The sequence below is a fragment of the Nothobranchius furzeri genome, chromosome 7, assembly GCF_043380555.1.
Source record: "Nothobranchius furzeri strain GRZ-AD chromosome 7, NfurGRZ-RIMD1, whole genome shotgun sequence".
Classification (NCBI taxonomy): Eukaryota; Metazoa; Chordata; class Actinopteri; order Cyprinodontiformes; family Nothobranchiidae; genus Nothobranchius; species Nothobranchius furzeri.
In genome coordinates, this window is record NC_091747.1 from 58969937 (window position 1) to 58997436 (window position 27500).

Below are 27500 nucleotides of genomic sequence, written 5' to 3' on the forward strand. Positions count from 1 at the left end.
GTCTGCAGCTCCCAGAGGTTTCTTACCTCTTCCTCCACTGAGCCCTACACACCACACCAAACCAGTGGACGAGCTGCAGTGTGTTTTTTCCCAGTTTCATAAAGCAACAACAGGTAATGTTTACTTTTTCAGACAGAAACTAAAAATCTTTCTATAACAAGATGGACATTTTTGTTTATTTAGAGGTCAAGATGAAGTTGGTGTGCCTCGGCGTTCTCCTTTGCCTCTTCTTCAGTCGTCTTGGAGGTCAGTCTCCTTTCTTGGTATTACATAAACAACGGTTGTTTTGTTTATTCCATGCTAATGTTGTTGTTGTTGCTTTTTCACAGTCTTCGAATAAAATCCATGTGCTAGCGCTGTTGTTGCATATAAACAGATTAGTGAAGCTTATTTATCTCATCTCATTCGGCCCAGTTGGATGATAAATTCTGATTAAATGATACGAATCATGTCTACAGGAAAGTTTTTGTTTTAATATAAAAGAACTGTGTGTGTGTGTGTGTGTGTGTGTGTGTGTGTGTGTGTGTGTGTGTGTGTGTGTGTGTGTGTGTGTGTGTGTGTGTGTGTGTGTGTGTGTGTGTGTGTGTGTGTGTGTGTGTGTGTGCTCAGCAATAATATTTGAAGAGGAATCAGGTATCCCTGCAGTGTACCGGCCTGAATCCTTTCTTTGTTCATGGAAAGTTGTGGAATGTTTGGGAATGTTAACGTTTTTCCTTCTTCTCATTCCTCACAGAGGCCAGAGTCATCCCAGAAGGAGGTAGTGTATAAAATGAATTACACTTTTTCCATGGGTACCTTCATAACTCTGAATATATCGTTTCTCTACAGTAAACAACAATATAAAAATGCATTTTTGAAAATCACAACATGTGACTGGGTAATAAATCCAAATATTTACAAACTTCCTGAGAAGACTAACCCATCCTAAATGTAGTTTATCACTCTGTGGAACTTAAAAATGAAATAAGATTTCAGTTTTGAACATTTTATAGTAATATTTTACATTAAATGTATTTTCCATGAATGTGATCATGTCAGTAAATAATTTGCATCTTATGTCAGATTAATTAAAAATCAATATTCTGGACAACAGTAAACTAAAAGCTAGAAACATAATTTAGTACAGAGATGATTTATTTCATCATCTTGTTCTGTGTACATTATTAAGGGACCTGCTGCCCTTAGCAGGGCCCTTATTGTTACGCACCTGGGACGTTTTAGACATTAACGTCCTTTATTGTTCTTCTTCTGTGGACGTTAATGCGGATCGAACGACCGCGTGCTCCCTCGCAAATTATACATCGAAACAAGTGGCTCGGCCGTGGGAGGTCTGCTATTACTTTTCTAAGCATTTTGATTTACAATGGTGAAATTATTTGCAAACAACATATTTATTTTTTCATTTTGATTGTGTGCCACATAACGTTTGCATTATCATCAATTATACATGTGCATAATAAACTGATTGATGTTTTTGCACATGCACGAACACTATCTTGTGCCAGGTCCCTTTTTAAAATGTCTTCAGGACTTTTCAGTGCTTTTATTTGTAGGACTAAATGTGCTCCACCAAGTCGACGACCTGCCAGTCAGACCACCTGATGTTTTAGATAAACACATACAAATAATGAAATGCATTTTAAACGGATACTTAACTAAATTTTTAAATTTTTAAATCATTTTCTTGAGCCAGTATGTGCTAAAACGACCCTTTACAGGGTTGATGAAAGGCCACCCAGCCCCCATCGCCCCTGTGGCCAGAAAATTCCACTTGCAACTTCAGAGTAGCCGGTCTAGTCTGCTGGACTGAATGGAGCTGACATGCCAGCGCTGTAGTCTGCCTCCATCACGTTTCCTGCATGTTTTAGATCATGAACACAGCTGATTTGTTTAATTCAGTGATGAATCACTTCTGTAGACACTAATGAAGGCTGGGAGACGTTTCAGCCTTTAGAGCAAGGCGTTAAAAAGACAAACAATAGATTTTGCTTTCGGTTCTACAAACAGACAATAGGGGGCGCTAAAAGCAAACCAATACTGCCTAGTTCCCTTTAAAAGAGCTGACATGTTTTGATTGGCTCTCTAAAACCAGATTTTGTTACAGATTAATTTTGCTCTTCGACTCATCTTTTAGCTACGATGCTGCTCACAGTTGGAATCAGCTTCCTCATGACCTCAAACATTCCCCACCTCTAGCAACTTTTAATTCAAAAACCTTCATGTGTTCATCAGCCTTTGAACGATTGTTTCTTATGCTGCATCTTCTGCACTGTAACTGCTCACTTTTGAATATGCTTTTTATCTGTTTGAATCTGAAATATCTACGTTTCTTTTTTCTGTTTTTGCTTTTGTGAAGCACTTTGAATTGCCTTTGTGTTTGAAATGTGCTTTACAAGTAAAGCTGCCTTGCCTTTCAAATCCAGTGCCCTCCGATGAACCTCCAGCTGTTCCCTACTGGCCCTACTCCACCTCTGACTTCTGGAATTACGTTGAATACTTCAGGTCTATCGGAGCCTACAACCACATCAACGAGATGGCTAGGGCCTTTTACGCCCACCAGCACCTCGGAAACACTCTGGGATACGAGTCCAATCAGGGGCATGAACACTGAGCTGGGAGGCGGCCGGCATGGACACGACTTCAATGAAACGCAGAGTGGCATTTATTTTTGAGCTGCTTTTGTCTGTGGCTGTTTAGGGAAATGTTTGCATAGATCTGCTGTAGGATTTTAGAATATATTAAAATAATATGCAAGAAATAAACTAGTTTACTGCCTTAATGCGTAAGAAACCCATCCATCTATTTTCCACATCCACTTTACTTGTTCTGAGATATCATAGGAGCCGGATTTTCTCAAAGAAATCTCTTTAATAAATGTGATAGCATTTTTTCTGATGATTAAATAAGTCTCTTTTTTATGTGTTTATTTAGTTCTCTTTGATAGAATGCTTGCAATGTTTTCAATCTGTAAAATTTAGACTAACCTCAGTTCAGGTTGTAAAAAATGTGGGATCCACAGAACAGGGAAATAGAAAAATTTATATAATAAATAAAGCTTTTCTGCATAATTTCTTCTGCATTTTTTAAACAATATCACAATTTCTATTATCCAAGTAAACATTTACGTTTTTCACAGTTTGTTTTGTGACGCTCTGATTCCAACCTGGTGACTGTAAGTATATTTCCTTTTAGATGTAGTATGTTGCCATAAATCAAGTTAAATTACTAAAATAAATCAAGTAAATGGAAGTTTATTTTAATCAAAGCTCATTACTTATTTTCTAGTTTAAAAAATAATATACCTTTTAAAAAATAGTTATCTGTATGTCTGTGCGTGTGTGTGTGTGTGTGTGTGTGTGTGTGTGTGTGTGTGTGTGTGTGTGTGTGTGTGTGTGTGTGTGTGTGTGTGTGTGTTTATTAGATGTAGTTGGGCATTTATTGGCCCTATCACAATGACTACTATCTGACATGTTTGATTATTAATTGCTAACTTCCGCTAGTAAAAATTTAAAGCTAAATACATTTATTTTATATTATTAATAATTTATTAGTCTGCAGTGGACATCATTTTGCCGTCTTGTCACCAGAAGGCAGATGATCTGACACAATTGTAATGCTGTTAAAAAGCTGAAGATAGTTCCTGCTTTAGCTCCTTTATTTACTCCTGTTTACCAGAAAAGTAAGATAAATTTGTTTATTTCATAATAATAATAATATGACCTTTCATTAAAACACAAAATGATAATAATATTTAATATTATAATTACTTATTTGTTTGTTTATTTATATTTTTCTTCTTTTTCCGCTTTTGTTGTCAAGCGGGCCATTTGTCGCTAAGCTAGTAGTCAGAGTCGGTCACAAGTTACTGTTACACAGCTGTTTTGTTTGCTAGCCGAGGGGTTAGCTTCGCTAACAGCAAACTGAAAGATTGACTTAAAGAACAGTTTTGTGTCCAGATGAAACCTGCAGTGGACGAGATGTTTCCTGAAGGAGCGGGACCGTATGTGGATTTAGACGAGGTCGGTTTATAAACACGGCTGGAAAAACTTAGCATAATAGCATGCTAACATTATCGAGCATACAAACGCTATCGCTAATGCTTTGTGAATGATATAATTATTTTTAAACGGATAGTATAATTTATGGTCTATTATCAGATTTAAACGTACTACTTAAAGGCACTTGTGGGATAAGTCTTTTAATAACATCTTAAATGCTCTTGTTCTTAAATAATTTATAAAATATTCCTGCTTTAGTCTAAAGCCCTAGAGAATGATCATTAGCGTCTTAAGGCTGTCTTATTAAATATGTTCTTAAAGTAGTTTTTATTCATTAAATAACTAAAAGAGCTGCTAATATCTGATCCTAAATACACAATTCCGTATTTTTATCAGCTGAAGCAGTGAGATATGAGTTCTGTGCTTTGATGATAAATGACTTGTACTGCTGCGTGTTCACAGGCAGGGGGCAGCAGCGGCTTGCTGATGGATCTGGCAGCCAACGAGAAAGCAGTGCACTCTGATTTTTTTAACGGTAAGAGCCAAATGTAGGCATTTCTACCTGATTATGAGTTTGTTTAGCAACAAACGCTGCTCCTCAAATGCATTTTCAGAAACAGTTCAAAAACATTCCTGCATTTCCTGTAAGCTCGAATAAAAAATATTAAATAATACATCTGGTGGAGAAGTAGCCTAAGAGGTGTGATGTTAAGTGTGAACGATTTTTTAAGAGATCAAATTATCAAAGTTTTGACAGAAACTTGGGAAAACCCATTATTAAGTGCAACTAAAATAGCTAACCTGTAAAAAAACCTAATCATTAAAAGGTTTAATCGGAGAAAATTAACTGGGCCTAAACAGAAGATGTTCCAGGCTTATTTTAATAGATGCTCTAAGGTATAAACATAAACACAGACAAACTTCAGGGAGACAAACGTCTTAACACGTGATCTCATTTCATCCCTTAACTGCATTTTCTCTTCACATTAACCCCACGAAACCCTGTTGTTTCTCTCTGAACAGCTAAATTAAACGCAACACAGATGTGGAGGGTGCCCAAACCCACTCCCCCCCCAAAAACAAGCTAATCTCTTCTCTCTCACAGCGCTCACTCCAGGCTTAACAAGTTTGGCTGAGCGGCACATGACCTAGAAAGAAAATAGCTGATTGTTAAAAAGAGGAAGGTGGAGGGGGGTGAAATGAGAGTAGATGAGGATGGTAAAGTGAGTTTATAGCTGCTTTCAGACTGAAACTCAGCAGGATGCCTCGCCAGTCTGCTGCTTATAAACCCCTGCATACGTCCTGCAGATCACCAGGGCTGTTAAAGCTCCTCAGCCTACCAAAACGGTCCCACAAGCTAAAAATATTTCAATAAAATGCTCAATTGATGACATGAAACCATACTTAGTAACTGTGATGTAACCAGAAGTCGGTCAAGAAGCGTTACTGGTTTTTACTGCAGCCTGATGTATATCTTCTCAATCTACAACCTGAAAATGAGATGAGCTATTCACACGTATCTGACACCTTTGATGAACAGCTGTGTGCTGCAATCAGCTGATTCCCCAGAGAAATCACAAATACAGTGATCTCGCAGTCCTCCACTGCTGTAACAGAGCAAAGAGTCTGATGGACCCATAAACGAGAGAGAGAGAGATCGTAGCTGTTACAGAATTAGCGTTAATTGCATCCTGCTAGCTTAATCTTCTTGCCCGTCACTTCTCGTCTTTGCTAAACCAGCGATGACTGGCTCAAAATGCCATCAACACGTCAGCTGTTTATGACCAGCAGAAGCACTGGTGTGCAGTTGATTATTCTTTATTCAGCATTTGTCACTTTTCTTGGTTTAATTTTGTACAAAGGTCTTACTTCTGGTATTTTAACATGAGATCAACACTTAACCCTCCCACTGTCCTAATGGGTGTGACCCCGCGAGGAAAGCTGACCATTGAGCAGGATTGATGGTTTATCCCTTGAGGTCCACGTGGCAGGGATGAGGTGGTGCTCACTCCTCACCCCTGCCACGTGGACCTCAAGGGATAAACCATCAATCCTGCTCAGTGGTCAACTTTCCTCGCGGGGTCACCCATAAAGACAGTGGGAGGGTTAATCATGGTAGTTCATTGCGGTTATAAAGCTCCAGTTCAAATCAAAACAAGTCCAGAAGTGTGTCATCAGTTTGGTCCAGATTCAGTAGCTATAAACACCAGTTTCTAAAAAGATGTTCTGTCCAAGGAAACCAGCAGCCTATAAAGAAATATACCCTGAACAGGGCTACCATGGGGAGAAAAACCAGTCCAGGGAGGAGTGTGTGTTTACGATCACTCAGACATGGTTTGACTTGACCTTTAAATATAAAGTCACCTCAACGCTGTAAAACCAGAGTTTCAGCGAGTTTTAGCTAAACTCAAGCTGACGTTTTACAGGATGAGCTGTTTTTCAGCGTCTGTTGGGCTGAATCACATTCTACGTTCCCATTGCAGGCAAAGCGCATCAGATCTGACTCTTGTGTCTGCAGGTGACCTATATCTGATTATTTAATGAAAGTCTGAAGAGCACAAGTTTGACCCAGGTCACTTTCATATGTGGAACTAAATCTGATGCGTATCTGATCAAATCTGTCTCACTGGTCATGGACCTGGCGGAGATGAGCGTCTTGTCTGGACATGTTTGAGCTGGCAGCTATTCAAAGGTTTGTCTGAAATACTAAAATTGCGGTGAAACTTTTTCGAAGTGAAGCTCTTCACTCCACCCCTCCTGGCTCCAGCTCTGCTTTCACATATAACTCCGCACAGGAGGCAGCAGCCACGGCTCCACCAAAGGCCGTTGTTAAAATGTGAGCTCTGTTTTTTCCTCCGTGTCCTTTTTCTAAAAGTTTTGTCAGAATGACCTCATCTGGTTAAGGTTAGGATGGGGGTGAGGGGAAGGTTCAATTGCAAGAGGGTCAAAATTCAGTCAAAGGTCCGTTTTACCGCAGGCGTCAGATACCGACGCTCTGGCACAGCGCGTCGCCTCCCCACTAGGGTTGTCACGGTAACCGGTGTAGCGGTAAACCCTGGTAAAAAAAGTTGACAATAATAATAACCGTCTTGTTTTATAAAAAACTATATTATCCCGGTGGATTACCGTGGCTGCGGTGTAGGCGCCGTGACCCTTACCAGCCACCGTATCATCTGCTGAAGTTGCCGGCGGCACATGCGCACTTTGTTGTTTACAACCAAAACTTTCTTGAAGCTAAAGCTGAAATAATGGCCAAAGAAGGAGATGGCAGCGCTCAGGAGGACATATTTTACCCCTCAAAGAAGACAAAGTGGGAAGTACGGGCATGTTTTGGATATTTGAAGAATGCCGAGGGACAGTTGATAGAAGACGGCTATCCTGTTTGCAGCACGAGCAGAAAAAGTGTCTGTGAAAGGCAGCAACACTTCAAATCTCATGACACATCTGCGTGACATTCACCCACAACTCTACAGTCAACGCAAGGCAAGCTAACGTTAGCGTTTTAGCTAAAATGCGTGATCCGAGGATTTGGGTTGAGGGAAAATGTAACGAGTCGCTATATAAAGCAGCCGCAGCGCCGCTACCTGCATATAAACCGTGTCGCGGACACCCCCATGTTGAAATGACGCTATGCATTACGGGTCTCCCAGGGGCAGATAAGAGTTGGTTTCTCTCCGAGAATAATTATGAATTTAACAATGATTACTGCCTGATGACATTTTCCCAAATCTGCAAAGCTCACTGGAAGGACTCAAACCGAGGACAATATTTTCCTGATAGGGTTTATTACTCAAGTAAGGGTAAAAAAAAGTATCTGATTAGAAGGCTACTCGAGTACTGAGTATCATCTGATCTAATATTTTTAAATGATGACATCAAACAGACAAAAAATAAGAATTTATGGGCAAATATTGGTATTTTAAAGACTAAAGGGGAAAAATGTAAACAAATAAACAACATAATTACAAAATAACACATTTTAGGCAAAATTTAGACACAAACTTAGGACAATATTTCCTGACATACAGGGTTTATTTAATTGTGTGAAAATGTAGCACGTTTAAAAAAATACCGCGATAAAACTGAAAACCGTGGTCATTTTGGTCACAATAACCGTGAGGTTAAATTTTCACACCGTGACAACCCTAGTCCCCACGCGCAGGGGCTCGTCACCTGCTGTGTTTTCCGAGGACTGTCAGTCATTATCGCGTGACAGCGACTACAGAGGAGTGAAGTTGACACAACCCCTACTCTTCAGTAGTGAGGGCTCTTCCTGGCGTTTTGGGGAAATTCCTCAACACCTTGCAAAGTTTACACTTGTCTCCCCTCGCCCAGCAAACCCCAGTGTTTAGTTTTAAGCCTGATTCATGCTTCTCCGTCTGCATCAGTGCGGAGACACGCAACGTCCTTGCGGGCCTGCTGGAGAGCGCCGCAAGGATGGACGGATTCCAGCTCTCTTTTCTAAACATCCGTCCGTCGAGACGGAGAAAGCAAGCTTGTGATTGGTCAGGACGCCGCTGTCGTCTACACCGCCGCCATTGCGCCCTCAAAAACATAAAGAGAGTCGAGGATAACTAGCGGCAGACACGGAGAAGCTTGAAGAATACCTCGCGAAAAAACTCTAAAAATATGAACGTTAATTCCCCGTGAGTGAAAAGATGCGCAGCAAGTGTTTTATTTGTGGAGGGAAAAGACAGGAAATGTGGGTTTAGACATGGTGAGCACATGAAGAGGTGGAGGAGAATGAGAGACAAATTTGTCTGTGTTAAAAAGTCTCTTATACACAAAAAACACAATATAAACACACGATCTTGGACCGATACATGACAGGATACCACAGAACAGCGCTACGCCCTCTGCTGTCCTGCCGGGGAATTGCTATGCAACACTCCCCAGGAGACGGAGAAGCATGAGAGCAAAACGCTTCCGTCAATCCGTGCGTGTCTGTCCCTTGCGGAGCTGACGGAGAAGCATGAATCAGGCTTTAGTCTCTTAAATGTTGTGATGCTCTAATTGGGTCCAGCTATGGTTACCCCATCCAGAAAGTCCTCAGACTTTACTGACCTGGAGGTAATCCCAGAAGAGGAGCGCTACAGTCTCCGATCGAGGTGGAAAACTCCTTTTGCTGTTAATGTCATGAGAGATCCTTGAGTTTTGAACCAAATCATAGTGCAGTTTTTTCTTGAGGCCTTAAGAAAATACGTTTTAATGCTTTCATCATCTTTGTGACACAAGGTCAAACTTTTCCTACATTTTAAGCTAATTTCACCACATAAATGTACGTTTGTGACACACTAGTAGCTTTTTAAAGTCTGCTGCATTTAAAGTGCAAACAAAAGTGAAAATTTAGCTCATAACTGAGCATCTTATGGTTTTATTTATTCAGTAGCTGAGAATATTGGACTCTTCTGGGGGAAGAACATCTGGAATAATTGTGATTTTGTTGTTCTCCCCTTGTCTTTGTCCTCCTCCCACGTTTCTGCTTTCCCACGCAGACTTTGAGGATCTCTTCGACGACGATGACCTGCAGTGATCGCAGCATCCGAACACTCGTGGGATTCTCTGAATGTGTGCATATAATAAATAATGAACACGGGCCTCTTCTCCCTATAATTACTGCTTTTCTTGCACAGCCTCCCTCCTGAAAGCGATTCAGTTCTGTATTGAAACGAAGCCGTCATGCTTTGACACAAAAAACCATCCGAACCAGGTGTTGTGGATTCTGAGCGTCTCCTACATTCCAGCTTTGGAGAAAATTACGAGTGTGCTTTTGGGGTCGTCGTGTTTGAATCTGCCTGGATTGCAGGTTTGTGGGCTCGGGGAAACATCTGTTAGCAAACATAATTACACACGAGATTCAGCGCTAACACGGCCCGTAAATATTCAGCCCGGGCACGATGGGACGCGCAGAGCTGCTGGTTTTTCTGCAGAGAAAACAGAAAATGGAGAAGACTGATTAGGTTTTTTATGGATTTCTCTTTTTTGTTTTGTCTTCTCTGAAATGAGTTTTTCTGTCAAAACAAATCAAATTTCCTAGAGACTGACTGTTTCCACTAGAGGATTAAGCTGCAACTTTTAAAGATTAAACACAAGAAAGTGTTTTTAAATCAAACTACTTCACCGTGGGCTGTAGCTCTCCCCACAAAACCGGGGTGCTGATTGTTGCAGCTTCAGAGCTTCAAACGTGACAAAATGAGAGAATTATGTTGTCGTTTAATGATTTTGGTTATTTACTCCCAAAAACTTCAGAGGCTCAGCTCTGATGTTGGCTTTCAGGCGCTAATATTAACATTTGTAATCCATTTATTTACAGACTTTATGTTAAAAACAAATCAAAACTTTAAATCAGAAGCACAGTGAACGCCTGAAGGCTCGTCCAGCCTTTTTCAGGGTTTCTATTTACTTCTATTTAAGCTATAAATGTAATTTAAGCTGAATAAGCAAAATAATACATATTTAAGGACTGTTAGGTGTTCTTTCCGTCTACTTCGACCTACTTTAGGTCCTCAGATTTAAGTTATCTAGACCTTTGACTTTAATTTAGTCTAAAAGTAAAACTAGTTTTGTTGGATCACGGAGGCGGGTCCAGAAAGGAAACCCAGATGTTTCTTTCTCCAGCTTCACCTGGAGAGTCCCAAGACATTCCCAGAATGGAGGGAATAATCGATCCCCCTCAGTGTCTAAAGCGCCGACGTAAGCATCCCACTTAGATGATTGAACCACCTCAGCTGTCTTCTGTCGATGAGGACAAAGCTGTAAGGCTCCGCCTTCCCCCAAATTAGATGAAGCATCTGTTTCCATGACTACGCCTTAAGATCTCGTCCGTAAACATCAAAAATGGGATCGGAGATGAGGAATAACCCTGATGGAGCCCAACTAGGGTTTATCTAGAAGGACCCGGGGATGTTCAAAGTGACCCCGGATGGACAAAAGAGGTCTTTTTAAACTTTAATTTTCTTCTTTAGTCAGATTTTGTCAGTGCAGCAACAGTCCGAGCAAAACCCACCGACTTTAATCCTCAGATTCAAGATTTTGTTTCAGGAGCAAATCTGCAAGGAAAACGTGCAGTTCCTCCTGTGGCCACCTGGGGCAGGGTCAGAGGTCAAAGACGAACAGCGTAACACCTAAAACATGATTACTGCCTTTTTATACAGGGTCAGGGTCAAGTGTGTGTAAAGTACAGCTACCAGACCATTTTTATGAGTTTTCTATAGTTTGTGATTACATTTGGAAAACCAACAATTTTTATGAAAGTTAATTTACCGGAATTTTGAAAGATACCTGACAGAAAGTGTTTGTTTTTATAATAATAATAATTATTATTATTATTAATATGATGATGATGGTTATTACTACAACTACAGAAAAATCAAAACTCAAATGACAAAGTAAAAAATGGTATAACCACATAAACTCTAAAAAAACTCATTCTGCCTAAAAACATGTCAGTGACACGGTTATTTATACAGCCCATTTCCAACAATCAAGAGACTGCACAAAGTGCTGTACACAGACAAGCAGTAAATAAAATGATGAAACACGTGAGAAACATCCAGTAGACCCTAGATAGAATAAATTAACGATAAAATCAGTTAGAAGCAAGGGTAAAAAGGTGGGTCTTTAAAAGAGATTTAAGGGCAGAAAGGCTGCTAGCAGACCTAATCTGTAGGGGAAGGCTGTTCCAGAGCTTGGGAGCGGCCACAGAAAAGGCTCTGCCGCCTCTGGACTTCAGCCTAGACTTGGGAATAGATAATAGATGTAGAGAGGATGATCGGAGGTTTCGTTTGGGGACATGAGTGATTAAGAGTTCCGACGGGTAAGGAGGGGCCAAATTGTATTGTACCTTAAAACAGAGCAGTAGCATTTTAAATTGAATCCTGTAAGTGATCGGGAGCCAGTGAAGAGCTTGTAAGACTGGTGTTATGTGATCCCTGCGCCTCCTACCTGTCAGCAAGCGAGCTGCTGCATTCTGAGCCACCTGCAAGCGGTGAACTGACGACTGCTCCGGTCCATGATAGAGAGGTGCAGTAGTCGAGTCTCGACATGATTAGTAGGTGTATGACCTTTTCAAAGTCTTTAATTGGTAAATAGGGCTTGACTTTACTAAGAACACACAAATGAAAGAACACACTCTGGACCACAGAACTTATCTTGATCAAGCTTAAAATGACCATCAATGAAAAAACCCAGATTTCTTACCTGAGACAAGCAAAATGATTCTAAAGGGCCAAATGCACTGTTTACCCCGTGCAACAGCCCAGGGTCCCCAAAAACGACGCTTTCAGTTTGTTGTTTACGTCATTTAAAGTGAGAAGGTTCAATTGTAGCCAGTTTTTAACGTCTTTTAGACAATTCAGTAATTTATCAAACAATGGCCTTCGAGAATGTAGTGGGACACATATCTGCACGTCATCTGCAAAGAAGTGGTATGAGATGCCATGCTTATGAAAGATGGCGCCAAGGGGCAACATATACAGTGAGAACAAAAGCGGGCCCAAAACTGAACCTTGAGGAACACAAGTTTAATTTCACATGAAACCACAGAAATATAAACAACTTGAGTAGAAATTGTGATCAAACCGTTGATATTCTGGCTCAGACCCAAAACTCCTAACTCCTCTGAAGGCTTTAAGTGGATTACATCGGATTAGGTGATGTTGCATCACGAGTCTCAGCTGTGAGTTGGTCCACAGCTTGTCTGTGTGTTCCTCACCAGGACGGCGAGCCTGAGCACACAGGAGGAAACGGTAGATTATTAAATTCCTCATGTGTGGAGCAGCTGTGCCTGTTCGCTGTGCGTCTGCAGCGGTTTGCCTCCCGTGAGCTCTGAGAAGTGCTGATGTGGCACCTCGTCGTCATAATTTCATCTTGTTCCATCACATCTCTCCTCTTTGTCTTTGGTTGTTCTGGACTTGCTGTCCAGAGTTTTTATTTTTGTAATGTATTCTAAAATAATAAAGTTTGCCAAAAAGCTGATAAAAAGGGTAAAAAAAAAATCCCTAATTTTCCATGCCTGCATCACTTTTCCAGTCCCTCCCGCCTTCTTTTCTCCTGTCTTTAATTATCATGAATCTGAGACTCCTGATTGGCCAAAACTTTGGTCCAATCAGGCTGAAGTAACCCCTCGATCCCCCTCAGGTGGTCCATGTGTGCATCGGTGTGCAGCAGAGGTGATGGGCCTGGTTTAAAACCCTGAGTGATTTTAGTCCAGGCAGTCTTTAATGAAGGCTGCGGGGGAAGAAGACCTGATTTAAGCCAAATCCTTCTGAACACCTGGACTCTTTAGGCCCGGCAGCTTCCCTCCAAGTCCAGATCTGTACCTGCAGACGGACGCAGAAGTATCAAATAATCACAGGTAAGACACCTGAGAAGTCTGTGTATACTCAGTAGCTTTAGGTGGTTTCCAGGGTCTGGAAATCAAAGGGAAATCTTCCAGGACTTTCTATTGAAATACAGCTTTATAGCAGATTAGAATATCATTTTTACCACCTTGGTTGTTGGACGAGTAAAAGAACGTAGACAAAGAAGACTGTTTTTCAATTTAACATTAAAAAAAAACATAATTTAGAGTAAAAATCCCTGTTTTGATCCTCGGTTTGGTTTCAACAGGAGTATTTAAGTCCAGTGATGGCTGAACGGAGGGGCTCCTATGGCGTGTTAACCAGCGTTCTGCTGGTCATGGTGCTGCTGCCTGGTGAGAACACGCATCATAAAAACGCTGTAATGCAATGACTTCATGTGTAAAACGCAGACAAATGGCTGAGGTTAAATGTTTAGAATAAACTGAGCTCATCAGGTTTCATTTAAATGTCAGCCAAAGACCGATGATTATTTTTATTATTATATGAGCTGATTTTATTTATTTATTTTTTGCTATAAATTGATTTTTAGACAATAAAATGAAAGTAGCAAAAACAGCCTGAGGGTTGAGGGTGGGCCAGACTTTCAAATGTGTTGTTTTGTTTGGTCCAAAGACGTTTTAGACGCAGAAGGGCCAGAAAAACGAAGCTGTGCATAACATTGAAGCTAATATGATAGTTAAGATCATTTGCCGTTTTAAATTTACTTATGATGCAAAAATCTCACATTGGCAAATAATCAGCTTGATTCATCAAACTGCAGCTTCATAAAATGGATTTTGGAGCAAATCTTTGGAGACCGTTTCATTTGCACCAGTTAGTGAGACTAAAAAGCAGCTGGATGCTGCAGGTTCAGGTGGAAAGTCATCAGTTACCGGTCAGAAATCTCAGGTTTCACTCATTCAAACTGTAAATAAAGAACAAGTCAACAAGTTCATAAAAGAAAATGGAATCAAACGTATTTGACCCTTTTTCGTCTGCGGGTGAAAGGCTGAATGACGATGCAAACATCTCGGTGGGTGGATTTTACTGAAACTAGTAAGTCTCCATGTGATGCTCGTTCACCACTGGGTTACTTTTGAAGTTGGCCACGTTTACGATAACAAAACATTAGCGAACATAAAAAATGGGTTTAGGTTGGTCCATTTGACAGATTTTGAGCTTTAAAGTAACACAGAGCAGTTTCCTGCTTCTCTGCTTTACTGGTTGCTAGTAGAATTAAAACTTTCGTAAACAAAGGTGCCGCAGCCTGCTGTAGCTAGCGCTAACAATGAGCTAGCACTACCATAAGCCAACTAATACTAAAATGAACAACCAAGTAAAAAGTTCCACCCTGTTGAACAAAAATGCTTTATTACCTACAAGTCCAGTAACAACAAGGCCAGGTCACCATCAGTCTGGGATTTTTGTAGCCTCCATCAGCTCCCACAAACTAGCGTAGGCCGTGCTGATGCTCACTCTGGTTTTAGCTCTTTGGGTTACCTCCAAAGGCTTTACTCCCTCACTTTAGCTTCCAGGCTCCACCATGATGCCACCACAAGCTCTTAATGTGCTTTTAATTGATGATCAGCAAACTGAAAATGCTAACCACTAGCATTACAGCTAACAACCATAAAGCGGGTAAAGAGCGCCCCCTAGGACACCTACCCGCTCCACAAAATTATCAAGTGTGGGTTTTGGTCATCAGAGGACTGCAGAGGGTTGTCAGAAATGAAACTAGTCAAGTTTGAAATCCAACAATCACTGAGATTAATGTTTAAGCTCTAGATTAAAGTTTAAAAACTAGTGTTACTTTAATCTGGGGTCTTGGGGTCATTTTTTAGATGTGACTCAAAACAACTATAACTCAATCATTTATAAACATAAGAAGATTTAGTTTAACAATTCAGCAGCAGGTCATTCGTGTTCCTAAGGAGAACATCTCAGGGTTGCTGAAGCTGAGCCGGGTCGACCTCCAGCTCGTCCATCACACGGCTTCATCTGAAGTTCATATATCATCAGTGACGTTTCGGCGTGAAGACGTGTTGCATCGCTGCCACCTGTTTCCAGTTTGCTCTGGACATGATTGACACGTTTACAACGCGGGCAGAGCCTCAGCTTGCATCTTGTGTTTTCTTTTGAAAAAAAAAATCAGCCTTTAAAGGTTTCAGTAAACGCAGCAAGGGGAAAGGAAGAGGGTGCCTTTCATCATTTCTGGTCCAGTAAAAAAATTAGTACCTGTCAGCATCACCTCCTGTTCTGCCGTCTTAAAGCCCAGCTGTTTCCAGATGTGCCAGCCGCTGTTTTACAAGCTCGTTAAAAACAATACAGCGGATGCACACAGACGGCATCACTTAACCCACCCTCCTCCACCTCTGGTCACCTTCACCTCTACCCTCAATTCAGCTTTCATGTTTACTTTCATACCCACTGCCACCTCTTCTACAGCCTCCTCCTCATGTTTACCCCAGTTCAGACTCTTCCTCTCTAATCAGAAGATTGATATTTTACCACTTTCTAACCCCAAATCTTCCCCTCCTCCTCCTCCTCCCCTTCGTCTGCAACGGATTAACACCTTTCCCCCGGGGAGATGAAAGAAACCAGGAGCAAAGCTGAATCTGCTGTTTCCTCAGCTGTATGGGGGTCAAACGGAGCCCTAAACATCTGCGGAAAGAGACACACACAAGTGCACACACAGCTATTTGGAAACGCAGCGGGAGGTTTGACGTTACAGGCGTCCCTATAAAATCTACAAAGAGCTGCCGATGCAGCGCTTCAGGCACAGCCATTTACCCCCACCCTATTTTATGAATGATATGAGCCTCCGAGTGTTTGAGGCTTAATGTCACATTACCATTGCATTAAAGGCAAATTAAAATTTATGAATAGGAAAACAAACAAAGTTCAATTCAGTAACTTTTTCACCAAGTTTTTACTTTTCTGTGTTTACAGTCTTCTTATCTGCTGGTCCAGTCGCAAAGAAATCCAAAAGAGATGGTAAACAACGTTTTTATTGTCCTTTAACCCTCCCACTGTCTTTATGGGGGTGACCCCGCGAGGAAAGCTGACCATTGAGCAGGGTTGATGGTTTTTCCCTTGAGGTCCACGTGGCAGGGGTGAGGTGGTGCTCACTCCTCACCCCTGCCACGTGGACCCAAGGGATAAACCGTCAACCCTGCTCATTGGTCAGCTTTCCTTGCGGGGTCACCCCCATTAGGACAGTGGGAGGGTTAAACTCGAATTAAAGCTGATTTCACTCCTTTTGTGCTTTGTTATACTAGTTTAAAAATTCACAGGAAAATTTGTGTCCTTGTCCTGTCCTCAGTCGGTGAGAGTATCCAGGAGAAGGCGGCTACTGCAGCATCACACAGGAAGCTGATCCGAAACCGCAGGAACATCAGCTGGTACAAACAGCACTCTGACTTCTGGGCCTGGTACAAGTACTTTACCGACAACAGCAACCAGGAGGCAGTGAGTACACACACACACACACACACGTGCATGCACGCACAAAGATTTGTTATTATTGCAAATAAGTGCATCAAATGGCTGCTGTCACTGCTTATGATTCTGCTTTGCAATAAAGAGTTCTACATGAGTGGACCACAACTGACCCGGTCTTCGGGGTAAATAACCAAAAACATCGATATAAAACTCACCTGAGGCAAAAATGGCATCAGTGTAAAGGTTTCTGTGTATAAACACATCACCAGGTGTTTCCTCTGTAGGAGTTCTGGAGATTTCTGTGGAAGAAAGAGCTGGCTCGGTCCTCTCAGACGTTGTGTTCCTGTGCAAATTTAAAGCGCTCAGTGACCTGGCACCTTCCTACCTCTCTGCCCTTCTCACTCCATATGTGCCCACCCGCTCGTTGAGGTCGGCTGACCTTTTGCTGCTGCACACGCCGCGGATGAGACTCAAATCGCGGGGGGATCGAGCATTTGTCCATGCTGCCCCAAAGCTATGGAACTCATTGCCCATTGGAGTTCGGCAGGCTCCATCTCTGGCGGTTTTTAAATCTCGTTTAAAGACCCACTTTTACACTTTGTTTTTAGACAGTGGCTCGTTTTAGTGTTTTATTGTGTCATTGTTTTAATGTGCTCTTAGTATTCATCATGTTTTCTCTGCTTTTAATTGAGATTTTTATCCTTTGTTTTAGCTCCTTGTAATGGGTGTGTTTTGTTTTAGCCTGCGCAGCACTTTGGGCAGCTCCCATGCTGCATTTTAAATGTGCTATATAAATAAACTATGCTATGCTATGCAAATGGTCCCTTTCGGGACTTTGCTAGCGTCGGTACCGTGATCGCTTCAGTAGTGAGTCACACAGGCCAGCAGAATCGTTGTTTTTCACGGCAGGAGACCGCAAGCCCAGTGAACTATGGCGTTGCGGGGGGTTTCGGTGTTGGGAGGTTAGAAACTGTGTAAAGCGGCGTGAATCCTGCATTTTTTTCCTTCCATTCAGCTTCATCAGCAACTTAATCAAATTTACAAATGCTGGTTTTCTGGCGACGCCCGCCTATGTCGTTTCCTGCTGAGTTACGACCAATCAGCACGAGTTAAAGTTCGACCCAGCAACTCTACCAGGTCATTTCTGAGTACATACTCCAGCTCAGGTACTCGGCTGGAGCCGTAACGGCCCGGTGAAATGGAGACACTCGCTTGCTGTGAAGGTCCGGTAAAGCTTCCCTGAAGCTCTAATAGTGGAGTCGGATCTCTACGTGAAGAACGAGCTCACCAGTAGACCCTTTCTCACCTCCAGGTTCAGGAGATGGATCGCATCTACCTGGCATACCTCCAGAACAAGAACCGAGCCGAGGCCCAGCGCTCCTATAAGGCCTACCTGAACCACCTGGGAGACATTTACAAGTCCTGCGCAGATTCTGATGATCCCAACTGTGTAGCGTCTTACACAGCCAGGCCCAAACCTAAAGTAGAGCTCCCCAAAGCAGCACCAGTAAAAACCTGCAACCCCACCAAGGACCCACACTGCCTGTACATGGCTTTAGTCCAGGGCAAGAGCCCCTACCAGCCCTTGGTGCTTCCAGCTGCCCCAGCTAAAGCCCCAGCTCCCCTGTATGTCCGCTCTGCAGCTGCTCCAGCTAAAGACCAGCAATCAGGATATTACCACTACGCTCCATCAGCAGTGTCCTTCCTGACCGCGGTGAGCTACTTTAAAAATGATCTGACAGTGGCCCCTTTTCCACGGATCTGCAATTAATTAGCACTTGCTTCAGTTTTCCTCCATCACTCTGGATTTGTGTTTTTCAGGAGCAAAAGGCCGAGCTGCTTCGTATCTGCTCCTCCGATGATGTGGATTGTCTGCAGTATCATCTCAGAGCTGCCTATGGCTATCACCCCTCTGCTGCTTCCCTCCCCTCATACGCCCACCTGGGCTGTGACCCCAAGAAGGACCCCTCCTGCAAACCCAAACTGGTGCAAAAGGCTCCTTCTGGTCTCTACTCGCAGTATCCCAACTGTGATCCATACCGTGATCCCTACTGTGCCTATGCTGCTTCCCTCGCGGTACGTTTTATTTGCCATGTTGATGAAATTATCCGCTGCTCCATCTCCCCTGCTCTTCATTTTCTTTTCTCATTATCTCCACTTACTGTGATTTGTCCCTCCAGGCTCCCCGCGCTCCCAACCCCCCTGCCCCCGCTGGTCCCGGTTCCTGCAACCCTCTCTTTGAAGATAATTGCAACCCCCTGACTGCCACCAGGTACTCCTCGCCCCCAGAAGAGTACCGAAGTGATGAAAGAGATGATGCCGCTGCTATTCGTGCCGCGGCTCCTGCCGCTGAACAGAATGACCCCTACGCCATGTTTAGGGATGCTTATGCTAATGCTAACAGAGTCCCTGATCCTTACGCCATGTACCGTCAGCCTCCAACCCCAGCACCTCTTCCATCTGTCGACCCATACACCATTCTGCGCCAGTACATGGCCCAAGCTCACAATAACGACCCGTATGCTCCACGTATGGCCGCTCCCGAGGCTAATCCTAATGATCCTTTCTCTGCTGTCCGTAATTCCATGAATCGTCAAAGCCCTCCCACATCCAGGCACCAGCACCCGCTTTCCCGTCCAAGTTATGAGGAGCCATCCCAGGATGAGCACCACCCTCTGGGTCCTCCAGGTAAAACCAAAGAGGGCTATGATTGCTTCATTGGTTATGATCGCGAATGCTACCCAGTGAGACCCAGCCAACCTCGCTCTGGAGCACACCGCCGTATCCCCTACCCTGCTGAGGCCTACGAGCCTCACCTGAACGCTGACGGTACCCGCAATGGTGTCCTGGAACCTGCCAACCCCGACTGTGACCCAGAGCGCGATCCCGACTGCAGACTGCGTCGCCAAGAGGTGGAGCAGGCCCACTCAGAGACCTGGCCCGAGCATCACATCGAGGAGGACAACAACCAGGGTGCCAGAGAGAGCGAGCAGCAGGAACAGGAGCCCTACCAGAGCGGTCAGGAGGAGCCTCACATGCCATACCAGCCTCACTCTCAGGGTATGCCTAGCCTCCAGGACATCCTCAGGCTGTACGGAGACCGCTACCCCGAGCAGGATGACCACAGAGCTTACGCAGACGACTATCGCAAAAAGTAATCATGCACACGCACGCAGATGGACATGAGTAGAACAGTCCCGTGCATTCATGTAGCTCAGTCCCTGAATGCCGCAAGTAACCAGTTCCGACTGGTCAGAAAATGGGACGGGGTGAAGTTTATGGACCTAAGGAGCAAGAACATGCACACGTGTCCAGATTTATCCTCCTGCTGAAGGAGCATGCTCACAAGCCTTGCTGAACATCCATGTTTTTTTCATGACTTTAGATGCTTCAGATCTGTTTGTCTCACCTTCAACCTCCTCCTAGCGCTCAAGCTTGTAATAAACTCTTTAATTCCATCTTTATCTTTGCTTTTAGAAAATTCTCCTTGTTTTGGTCCGTGACGGATTGTGGAAACGTTTTCTTCCATTTTGAATGTTCTAACAATTAAAAGAAAATCCTCCTGAGGAGTCCGAATCTTGTTTTTGCTTTTATTTGTTGGGACTTGGTGGAATTTTCTTTACTGACACAAGACGAGCAGAAATGAATAGACCTTCACGAAGGTCAGAAAGTCAGACAAATACACAAAAATACAAAGCTTCTGAGTTGTTGAATCAGCCGTGCAGAGGCTAAACTCTCGGTTTTTGGCCCACATCGGTTGTTTATATTCCAGCTGAATGTGAACTGTGTTTTAATTTGTGCCTGCAGGATAAACACCTCATGCAAAGGAGTTACCATAAATCCACTCTGACAAATTTCCACTTCAGCTGAACTCGTGACTGCACCTTATCGATTTTTCTTCTCTCGTCTCGGTGCTTTTCTGTTTTCTGGGTGCCTCCTGCTGTTTTGTCAGGTTTTTCTGTCTGAGGGTTCCTATCAGATCGAGTTTGAGCATATCTAAACTATTTTAGTTTATCTTAGCCCTCTGGAGGCAGGCGTGGCAGATTTGCAACGTTAACCCCTACCTGTTTACTCTACATACGTATTTCATGAGCATTTTTAACTCAGAAGGGCCCCTGAAGGACTTGGTTGTTCGTCCTTTTATGCTTGAGAGGGTTAAGGAAACGGAAAACAAACCTGTCACTCGAACCTGCCGAGCCAGTAGCAGTGAATGGTACTGAGACTCATTTAGCTTTGTTGTTATTGAAACGGCTCCATGAAACTGCTTCATCAATGGGGTGGTTGAGGTTAAAAGGGACTTTTACTGTGAGGCAATAAAACAACTGAGGGTAAAGACTACATAAAATAATGCCTGAAACCATAGCCACTGTTCAGAATCACTAATTAATCTCAGATTACAGATAATACATGCCAACATGGAGCCCCAACAGAAACACTAATAGGTCATCAATATCACGAATGGTGTAAAATCAGATGAAAAGTTAGAGGAGGGATCATTGAGTGAGAAACACCTAAATCATCTCTTTGTGCTGATAATTCAATTCAAAGATACTTTATTAATCCCAGAGGGAAATTAGAGTTTCAGTACACACAATTCTGAGATCAGACATACATACATACATAGACATAGACACATGACAAGAATTGGTGACTGTGGTCATTCGCAATCCGAGTCGCGCTACCTTAATACAGATCAGAGGTTTAATATATGAGGATTGGTTCAGGTGGAGGAAAAAAAGACACTTTAGAGTTACCCTCCATAGGGAGGGCAGCTTTGCTATGCAACAAACACCTCAGACAGAAATGCAACAGACTTCAGACATCACACAACATAAATGTCCACTAGGTGGGGTGGTAGGGTTGGGGACTCTCCACACGTCAGTGCCTGCAGCCGCAATAAGCAGCGCTCGTCACCTCCGTCTGGACAGGGGAGGGAGGTAGTTGGGTTAGAAAGCACAGTGACTCCTGGAAACGATTCAACGGCCTTCACCGGTCACAGTCCCGCCCAGGCTGGGATAGGGAGACAGAGTTGCCATGGCGACGGCAGCATTCCACATTTCTTCCGAGGGGGAGTAATCACTTCAGCCTCACAGGCTCAAGGGCACCAGATTCAGATAAGAACTTGTTTTGGGGCCAGACAGAGATAATTTCCTCTCTGTCTTAAAGTTCTGTTGGTCTCAACCCCTCTGAATCCAATAATGGCGTAAATTAATCTATCCCAACCGTGCTGTCCCGTAAACTCTGTCTTTGATCGAATCCACCTTCTGTGCCAGAGTCTGAATCTCAGCTAAAGCTTACGACTCATCTCGACAATTATATGAGTTTGTGCGTTCACAGCGCAGTGTAATCAATCCCTGAGCTCTGGGATTGAGCCAATATTCCTCGAAAGCTCATTAATTTTCCGGTAAGGCAGGCAACTGCTCAGGCCAAACAGCAAGAAACCTGACACCAACACCATGAATATCCAGACGTCTTCAGAATCCTCTACAGACAGTTGAGAGACAGATCAGGTTCCACTGTTTCCAGGAGTCCATGATATGCCCAACTGGATCTGACCCAGAGGGGCAACCGGGAGCCCCTTCTTCCGTTCTCATCATTGAAAAAATCTTGTCAATCGTGCTGAGAGGCCAACTGACCAGATCCATTTTTTAATAATTTCCAGTTTCCAGAAAAAATAAAAATAAAAAGAAGCGCCGTACACCCAAAGACAAAGACCCTTGGGATATGATAGGAAGGAGAGGAGGAAAAAAGCGTCTGAACTCTCCAAGAGCCGGAATCTGTATAAATCAGTGGCTAGTGGGCTGCATGACTTAATTTTTTTAAAGTCGACCGTCAAGTAATGAAAATTGAGTCGACTTCGACTAGTCGTTGATGACGTCACACACCTGTCATATATTCACCTTATGAGTTACCTTTGAACTGCAGTTCTAAAAGATCTACCGACCGCTAAAACAGCGGAGTGCGTGCCGGCCGCACCGATGAGGTGCGTCAGCCAAGGGCGTAGGAACCGGGGGGGACGGGTGGGACGTGTCCCCTCCAATATTGGACAAACGCGCATTTGTGTCCCCCCCCCCCCCCCCCCCAATAACATGGAGAAAAAGATTGATTTTGAAATATTTGACTCGCGAGCTTTTATTTTGAAAGACACTGCGGACTTCTCTCCAACACAGCCCCTCCCCTCAGGGAGTTAGACAGGCTGCCTGGCTGAGAGAAGCAGAGCCGGGGCAGACACAGGTGTCAGTCAGAGACAGACGGCAGCAGCTCAGCGAGTTCTTCTCATGGGCAAAAAAAGAAAGAAAGGAATCGTGAGTTGGTAATAATTTAGTCCAAGAGTATAATTGTATTTCTGGTCAAACGCTAAAATGGCTGACTAGCGTAAACATCTTGCTAGTTAGCATTAAACATTAAACAACACTACTAGTCAACAAAAAAATGGCGAATTTTACAGTAACAGACAAAAACCATTTGACACGAAATAAATAAAAAAGTTGAATCTCCACATAAAAATGGAGTTTGTAAGTGTGATTGTTGCTTATTTGTTACATTCTCATCACATTTCATTTTTAAACCTTATTCATGTCACTTTTCATATAAGAGACCAGAGGAAGTTCAGCAGGAAAATGATGAAGAAGGTGAGACAGGCAGCGCCCGACCTGCTGAGGGTGAGACAGGCAGCGCCAGACCTGCTGAGGGTGAGACAGGCAGCACCAGACCTGCTGAGGGTGAGACAGGCAGCGCCAGACCTGCTGAGGGTGAGACAGGCAGCGCCAGACCTGCTGAGGTGCAGGTAGGTGCTACAGTGGAGTGAGATTTTAGATGGTTGATGATGAGAGGAAGATTCGAGCATGATAACAAGTGAACGCGACTAAATAATACTATAACAACCATGATTTTAATGTTGCACTAGTCGTCCAACAGTATTTTACTCCTTATTCATGTCCACTGTTTTTATATTAGAGATCAGATGAAGTTCAGCAGGAACCAGTTGAAGGTGAGACAGGGAGCACCAGACCTGCTGAGGTGCTACAGTGAAGAATGAGATGATTTTAGGTTGCTGATGAGAGGAAGATTTGGATGTGATAATAAGTGAACACAGTTGAATGTATTTAATCCCAACAAGTAGGGCTGGGCAGTACGGTTTAAGAATAAATTACATTCTGTACACGCTTCCTTAGAAATATTAGAAAAATAAGTGTTAAACTCTGCTTTCTGGTGCAGTTAGACTGCAATTTTGGCCACTGTTTTTTCTTTTGTCCGTCTGAAAATGAATGTAGTTCCAGCTGTTGTTGTGAGTGAATTATTTCTTTTTTCATTCTGTCAGAAGCAAACAGATTTTTCTGATTGTTGGTCAGCATTGTTGGCTGATGTAGTTTAAAATATTCTGATCAGAGTCAGATCAATTCAGACTGAATATTCACAGCTTTAGTCTTGTATTAAATCTGTCTACACATCTCTACCCATATGAATAAGATAATATATCCTACATTCATACTATTAAATAAAAATAAAACAGTACTGACACATAAACAGCTTTTTTATAATTAAAACATCCACGTTGGCCGGTAATCACCTGGATCTGGCTAATGGGGAGCCTAAGTCTCCTCCCCTTCTGGCTGGCTCATGGGTCCCCGATCAAAAAAACCCCAGAATGTTAGTGAACTGGGCTATAAAAGTTATTTTCTTGTTTTTCTGGGCTTTGCCTTACGCCCTGAGTCACATCTGTCAGACTTTTCTAATCCTAGAGTTTCACCGTCTATCAGATTTTCTATCAGAAGCTACTGCAGGAGATAGCGGTAGGAGACTATGTTCATGTTCAGCCTGCATGAAACACTCAGTGACACGTTAGAATCAGAAATAATCATTAAATGTATTTTTTCTGTGAAGTTGACCTATATATTGTCCTACAACAGATTTGTTAGATTTCCAAAATGTGTCCCCCCAATATTAAACTCGTTCCTACTCCCTTGGCGTCAGCGGAGGACTAAACAGGTGATGCGCCCCACTCCGAAGCAGCAAAACGCATCAGGCACAAATAAAAGACAGAAAACATAAAAGGAAATGAGCCGACATGAACGATCGCGTGTTAAATTTGTTTCTGAGGTGGCGACACCTGATTTGATAATGTTACTGTGGCCGTGCTCAGGACGCAGATGTCTGGAGCACGTCAACGATCAGAGCTTTGTATGCGCAAGCTGGTTAAGGTTAGGATGGGGGTGAGGGGAAGGTTAAACTGCAAGAGGGTAAAGGTCACAATTTGGTCAAATGTCCGTTTTACGGCGGGCGTCAGATAACGACGCTCTAGCACAGCGCGTCGCCTCCCAACGCGCAGGGGCTCGTCACCTGCTGTCTTTTCAGAGGACTGCATCTTGTCGCTCATTATCACGTGGCAGCGACTAGTCTATGAAAGCATAAAAAGTCACTAGAGAGCAGTGAGGTAGACTAGTCGACTAGTTGTTACAACCCCTAGTGTCTAATCGTGCTGTAGACGTCTATTGTTTTGGCATCTTCATGCATCTTATTTAAAATTCATCCTAAATCAGTAATTATTTCTCCCTCTTCAGGTTAAATCTGCTCAGCGTTGATTTTGAATCGGCCATAGCTGCTATCCTAAGTGACATTCGTGTCTACACGGGACTGGACTCCGGCCGAGTCTCGGCTGCACCTCCAGCTGGCTCTCCCGCTCGGGAGCTGAAATGAAACAATACGGCTCAGAGCCGCTCGCCTCCTTAAAATAACGTTCTCCGACCTTTCTTCTAGTGAACGAGGTGGAGGGAAAACCCTCCAGCTTGCTGCAGTTTTTCTGTTTGCTCGTTCTACTGATCATTAAGTCTGCTGTGTGTGTTTGCATGCACGCACGTGCACGCTTGTTGACGGCTCGTTTGTCTGACTGAAAAACTGCCTCAGAGCTGCTCTCTCAGTCTGCCAGGCGACGCCTCCTTTAGGTGCATTTTTCAAACAGGAAGTAGGGGTGAAGTAAGACTCCATCCAGCGGGTGACTGCCCCTTTAAGTGATAATAGTTCTATGCCTCCCCTGGCCATCACTTGGGGGCACCACTGCAGAAGCTACAACAGAATTAAAACAAACTGTAACTAAACTCATTATCCCTAACATATCAGTGCAGTGTGAGTGTCCTTTTAAAAGGATGCCTTTATCCAGCTCCGGGAGTTGACGTCACTTCTCCCGGCATGCAACAGTTCAAATTGAAACGGCGCCATCTTGGCAGGCAGAAGCCCACAGCTGAGCTATTTGTTATTGTCAGAAAACTCAATCAAACGGGAAATATGGTAGATTCCTGTTGCGCCCCAGGATGCAGAACAGACGCGGACGACATAAGGAATGAGCCATCTACAGGATTCCCCAAGATCCGGAACGCCGCAAACGTTGGATCATTGTAATAAAACGCGCTAGTGACCGGGCTAAAATGAAGCTGTGGGATCCCGAGAGTAAAGGTTTTCACTTATGCAGCGACCGCTTCATATCAGGTACTTAAACCAACGTTTTCTCAACTGTGTATGGTATTTATTTTAAATGGTTTTATTACGATTCTTAGTGGGCTTCCTAAACTTATTTTGGCGTGGCTTTTTCTGTCTTATTACTCATAGCAACAAGTAAACATCACGTAAAACGTTGCCTCGTGAGTTCTGCGTGCTGCCGTTTACGTGTTTTATGATCACAGCAATTAACCGGCTAAGCTGTATTTCATTTTTAAGCAATGGTTGATCAATTGTCAGATCACACATAAAAAGCACTTTGGATTGCTATTATCTGTCTCACCGAGACAGATCTCAGACAGATCCTGAGACGCTCCTGCCTGACATATTTATTTTATTCACGGAAAAAAATCAGACTAGTGATTTCTCTTGGAGTTCAGTTTATACATTCAAACAGCACAGCACTCTATTTAAACTACTTACATGTAAATCTGTTATTTGTCCATCCATCCATCCATTTTCATCCGCTTATCCGGAGTCGGGTCGTGGGGGCAGTAGCTTCGAGAGGCCCAGACTTCCCTCTCCCCAGCCAGCTCCTCCGGGGAAATCCCAAGGCGTTCCCTGGCCAGGTCCGCTCCGACAGCTTCTGGCGTTTTTAGAAAGTATCCCAGGGGCACGGTAAGGGTCGTAGATGTTTAATCTATTTAATTTCTGACTCTATACATCGATTTCTTCGGTTTTAAAGTGTGAAGTAAACTCAGACGGAGTAAAATCCAAGCCGATCCCGTTCATTTTGTTTACCTTTGTTGCCTGCCAACATGGCGTCTGCTCTCTGAGAGTCACGTGACGTCCGGAGCTCTATACCAGGGGCCACCTACTTCGGTCCTTGAGGGCCACCGTCCTGCACATGTTAGCTGTTTCTTTGCTCCTACACACCTGGTTGAAGTGAATGAGTAATTAACAGGCCTGTGTGGAGTTAAGGAGAGGATTTAATTACTCCACTCAGGTGTGGCAGAGCAGGAGACCCACAAAACCAACAGGAAGGTAGTCCTCGAGGACTGAGTTGGTGACACCCGCTTTGTACCGTCTGATTTGGGATCTTCAGCCTCTTGAAGCTTTCTGCTACATTTTGTGACTGGGATCAAATTGTTTAATGATTTTACAATTAGAGTTTCCACCTGGGAAATAAAACACCACATAAACAGACAGCTGGTGACATTTGAAGCAGCCGCCATAATAAACGGAGTTATTTGAAAAGAAAAAAGTAGGACTGAACTTTTACATCCCT

The 27500-nt window shown here is 43.3% G+C and overlaps 3 protein-coding genes across 4 annotated transcripts in view; all 3 read left to right on the top strand.

Moving 5' to 3' along the window:
- The window catches only part of otos (otospiralin), a 3095-nt gene extending 27 nt beyond the window's left edge, over positions 1–3068 (top strand). The window contains exons 1-4 of the mRNA XM_015955475.3: positions 1–113; positions 184–246; positions 734–757; positions 2424–3068. The exon at positions 1–113 is cut by the window's left edge and continues 27 nt beyond it. Coding sequence (XP_015810961.1) covers positions 192–246; positions 734–757; positions 2424–2611 — 267 coding nt within the window. The 5' untranslated portion in view covers positions 1–113; positions 184–191 and the 3' untranslated portion in view covers positions 2612–3068. The remainder of the gene's footprint in view (positions 114–183; positions 247–733; positions 758–2423) is intronic.
- A 761-nt stretch (positions 3069–3829) lies between these two features.
- cops9 (COP9 signalosome subunit 9) lies at positions 3830–9594 on the top strand. Its single transcript, XM_015955477.3, has 3 exons — positions 3830–4019; positions 4461–4533; positions 9494–9594. The coding sequence occupies exons 1-3, from the start codon at positions 3957–3959 to the stop codon at positions 9529–9531; spliced, it is 174 nt and encodes a 57-aa protein (XP_015810963.1). The 5' UTR covers positions 3830–3956; the 3' UTR covers positions 9532–9594.
- A 56-nt stretch (positions 9595–9650) lies between these two features.
- On the top strand, positions 9651–20356 carry and1 (actinodin1). Of its 2 annotated transcripts, XM_015955476.3 has the most exons (8): positions 9651–9804; positions 13137–13353; positions 13608–13692; positions 16289–16333; positions 16662–16807; positions 18093–18494; positions 18602–18856; positions 18961–20356. In XM_015955476.3, exons 3-8 carry the CDS (start codon positions 13626–13628, stop codon positions 19936–19938), a joined length of 1893 nt encoding a protein of 630 aa, XP_015810962.3. In that variant the 5' UTR covers positions 9651–9804; positions 13137–13353; positions 13608–13625; the 3' UTR covers positions 19939–20356. The 2 variants fall into 2 exon arrangements, with proteins under 2 accessions (XP_015810962.3, XP_054607014.2); XM_054751039.2 differs by lacking the exon at positions 9651–9804 and having other exon boundaries at positions 9832–13353.
- Positions 20357–27500: the final 7144 nt, after the last annotated feature.

Coding starts and splice junctions, on each gene's coding strand:
- cops9 (XM_015955477.3), top strand. CDS start 3,957: ATGAAACCTGCAGTGGACGAGATGTTTCCTGAAGGAGCGGGACCGTAT. Junction 4,020..4,460: donor CGTATGTGGATTTAGACGAG/GTCGGTTTATAA, acceptor GCGTGTTCACAG/GCAGGGGGCAGCAGCGGCTT. Junction 4,534..9,493: donor GCACTCTGATTTTTTTAACG/GTAAGAGCCAAA, acceptor TTTCCCACGCAG/ACTTTGAGGATCTCTTCGAC.
- and1 (XM_015955476.3), top strand. CDS start 13,626: ATGGCTGAACGGAGGGGCTCCTATGGCGTGTTAACCAGCGTTCTGCTG. Junction 16,334..16,661: donor AAAGAAATCCAAAAGAGATG/GTAAACAACGTT, acceptor TCCTGTCCTCAG/TCGGTGAGAGTATCCAGGAG. Junction 18,857..18,960: donor CCTATGCTGCTTCCCTCGCG/GTACGTTTTATT, acceptor TTGTCCCTCCAG/GCTCCCCGCGCTCCCAACCC.